Source organism: Oryzias melastigma, linkage group LG15 (assembly GCF_002922805.2).
Source record: "Oryzias melastigma strain HK-1 linkage group LG15, ASM292280v2, whole genome shotgun sequence".
NCBI lineage: Eukaryota > Metazoa > Chordata > Actinopteri > Beloniformes > Adrianichthyidae > Oryzias > Oryzias melastigma.
In genome coordinates, this window is record NC_050526.1 from 29,925,834 (window position 1) to 29,928,625 (window position 2,792).

General features: G+C 51.4%; 1 protein-coding gene across 3 annotated transcripts in view; it reads left to right on the top strand.

The window, feature by feature from the left end:
- Nucleotides 1-2,778, top strand: part of LOC112139093 (cell migration inducing hyaluronidase 1) — a gene marked incomplete at its 5' end in the record, with an annotated part of 14,792 nt that extends 12,014 nt beyond the window's left edge. For all 3 annotated transcript variants that reach the window (XM_024261794.1, XM_024261795.1, XM_024261796.1), the window contains 3 exon segments: nt 1,407-1,564; nt 1,639-1,739; nt 1,885-2,778. In XM_024261794.1, the coding sequence (XP_024117562.1) occupies nt 1,407-1,564; nt 1,639-1,739; nt 1,885-2,012 (387 nt within the window).
- Nucleotides 2,779-2,792: the final 14 nt, after the last annotated feature.

Sequence of the window (2,792 nt, forward strand, 5' to 3'; positions counted from 1 at the left end):
GGGTGGGGGGGCTGCTCTTCTGGCTGGGCTGGGGCCTGCACTCTCTGTGTTCCTGTGCCTTCCTGCTCTTGGGGGTGGGGGGCCTCTGCGGCGGTCCCGCGTGCCCCGGTCTGGGTGCTTGGCGGGATTGCCCGGCGGGCGGTTTCTCTCCACGGCTCCATGGCAGGTGTTGGGGGGTCCTGGCTGCCGCTGCTGCCCCGGCGGGGGGTCTTGGCGTGGGGATTGCCGGGTGCTCTCCCCCTTTTTATATTCCATCTCCATCCTCATTAGGAAACCATAAACACTCATCCATCCATCTTCTTGACCGCTTCTTCCCTTTCGGGGTCGCGGGGGTGCCGGAGCCTAACCCGGTTACTGATGGGTGAAGGCGGGGTACACCCTGGACAGGTCTCCAGTCTGTCTCAGGGCCTCAATCACACACACATTCACTCTCACATTCACACCTAGGGGCAATTTAGAGTCACCAATGAACCTATGAAGCATGTTTTTGGACGGTGGGAGGAAGCCGGAGTCCCCGGTGAAAACCCACGCATGCACGGGGAGAACATGCAAACTCCACACAGAAAGGTCCCAGCCGGGATTCGAACCGGGGCCTTCTCGCTGTGAGGCAAGAGAGCTAACCACTGCGCCACCGTGCAGCCCCATAAACACTCACCTGAGCACAGGTATCAGCTCACCTGAGCACTAATAGTTTGTGTGACAGAATGAAAGTCTTTATCTGAATGGGTTTGTATGATGGAGTGTGTGAGCTGCAGTTATATTAGATGATTAGATTAGATAGATACTTTATTAATCTCTGCAGAGAGAAATTCCCTGTCTGGTAGCTCAACCATGCACACCAGCAGTCACACTAAAAAGACATAAAATCAACAACTCAGTAAAATAAAGCATAGATAAACAGAACAAGAACATAATAAAAACACGAGTGAGGTAAAAAGAATACTAAAAGTTACCTTAAAATAGGAATGATAAAATAAATAAATAGAAAGTACAGAGTAAATAAAATGCGCAGAATAAATAAATAAAATGTGCAGATAAAATGCAAATACAATAAAAATAAAAATAAAATAAAATGTGCAGTCAGCATTCTGACTAGTTTAGATGTGGAGACTATATCAACCAACAGGTGTGTGTGTAACTACAGAGTGTGTGTGTAGACAGGCCCCGCCCACTCTAGTTTACTATTTAGACCTGGATGTTTTAAGATGTTGTTTCCCTCTGTTGCCATCTTCTTTTTTCTCTAACCTCTAAAAAAAAAGTTTCTGAAGGTCCTTCTTCTCGCCGCCCTCAGAGGACCCGATGTGGTTCTTTTCTGTTTGGAGCAGAACTGGGTTTCTGTAGGATGATGCTGCGGCAGCATTCTCATGAGCGGTCATAGACCTCTGATTGGCTGCCTTTGTCGGCAGGTAAGCGGCAGGAAGTTCTACCAGCTAGAAGATGGAATCCAGGTGACGGTGATTGATGGGCAGAATGGGGGCGTGGTCGGGAGCAGAAGCTTCAGCTCCTCCCTCCTTCAGGGCGTCCCCGCCCAGCTGGAGAAGTACATCGACAGGCTGAAAGACGGGTAAGAGCCGGGAACACCTCCAACACCGCCGCTGAGATCCTGACGTCTGTAAAGTCTCCATCGTGTCTTTTCAGCTCCATTGTTCTCATGACCTCCAAAGGTCACCTGGGATTCAGAGGAGGCTGGACCAGAGCTCTGCAGAGGCTCGGGGGGAACAAACGCATCGAGTTGAGAGGTACGGTTCTGGTTGCACCTGCAGAACTTGTTGCTGGGTTTCTGTTTTTTGAAGCAGTTTGGTTTGGGCATTTTCGTGGTCTCGCTGGACAGGTCTGAAGGTCTGGAGCTGGGGGGTCACTAACATGTGGTTTGGGTTTCTGCAGACAAGCTGGTTCTGGTGGGCTTCAAGGGCTCGTTCCGACCTGACTGGGTCCGACTGGAGCAGGACAAGGACCACGCCAAGATCCATCAGGTCTTACCTGTTCCTGTTGTCGCCAAGATGAAGCTCTGAACGAGGCTCCGCCCCCACCCCTCCCAGAGCAGACCTGAAACTCCCCAAATGTCCTGAAGGAGAGGCACTGCTGGACCTCTGGATTCTGGTCCAGGACCTCTGAGTGGATGACCCGCTAACGCCCCTTCTCCTGAAGGTCCTTGGAGCTCCGCTTAAAGAAAGGTCGTCCGAGGAGATGGACGCTTGACCCTGACACCAGGGGGCGCCAGAGTTCTGAATCCTCTTTGGAACCATTCGCACTGTTTGGACAAGTGGGGGGATTTTTGTGGGACAGAGGAGCAGAACCGGTACGATCACCTCTGCGTTCTGGTCCAGCTTCTGCTGTCAGGGCAGAACACAGACCGGGCTCCAAAACAGAATGATCCGGACTTCAAGGGACCGGACGGGAAACCTGTAGTCTGATGCAATGACGGTACCAAAACTGCAGCATGACCCCCCCTGTCTGTTTCCATGAATGTCTTCTCTTAACCGTCTCTGAAGTGGATCAGCCTGGTGACCCGTTCCAGGCCGGTCCGGTTCTCCCAACGCTGCTGTTTAAGCTCAGAACTGTTATATCTGCTCAAACCCAGACTCGTCAGATCCATCCGTATTCTGGTTCTGTTCCTGGAAAATGTTATGCTATTTTATGCACGCCCTCTACTGGAGGAGGAGGGGTCACACCATAACCTGTCGGGTCAGAACATCAGAACGTCGTTCTGAGGGTCTGCATATATGCTGTTACAGTGATGGATGTTTCCAGAAAACGGAATAAAACTGATTGATCGCAGCCTCTGATTGGTC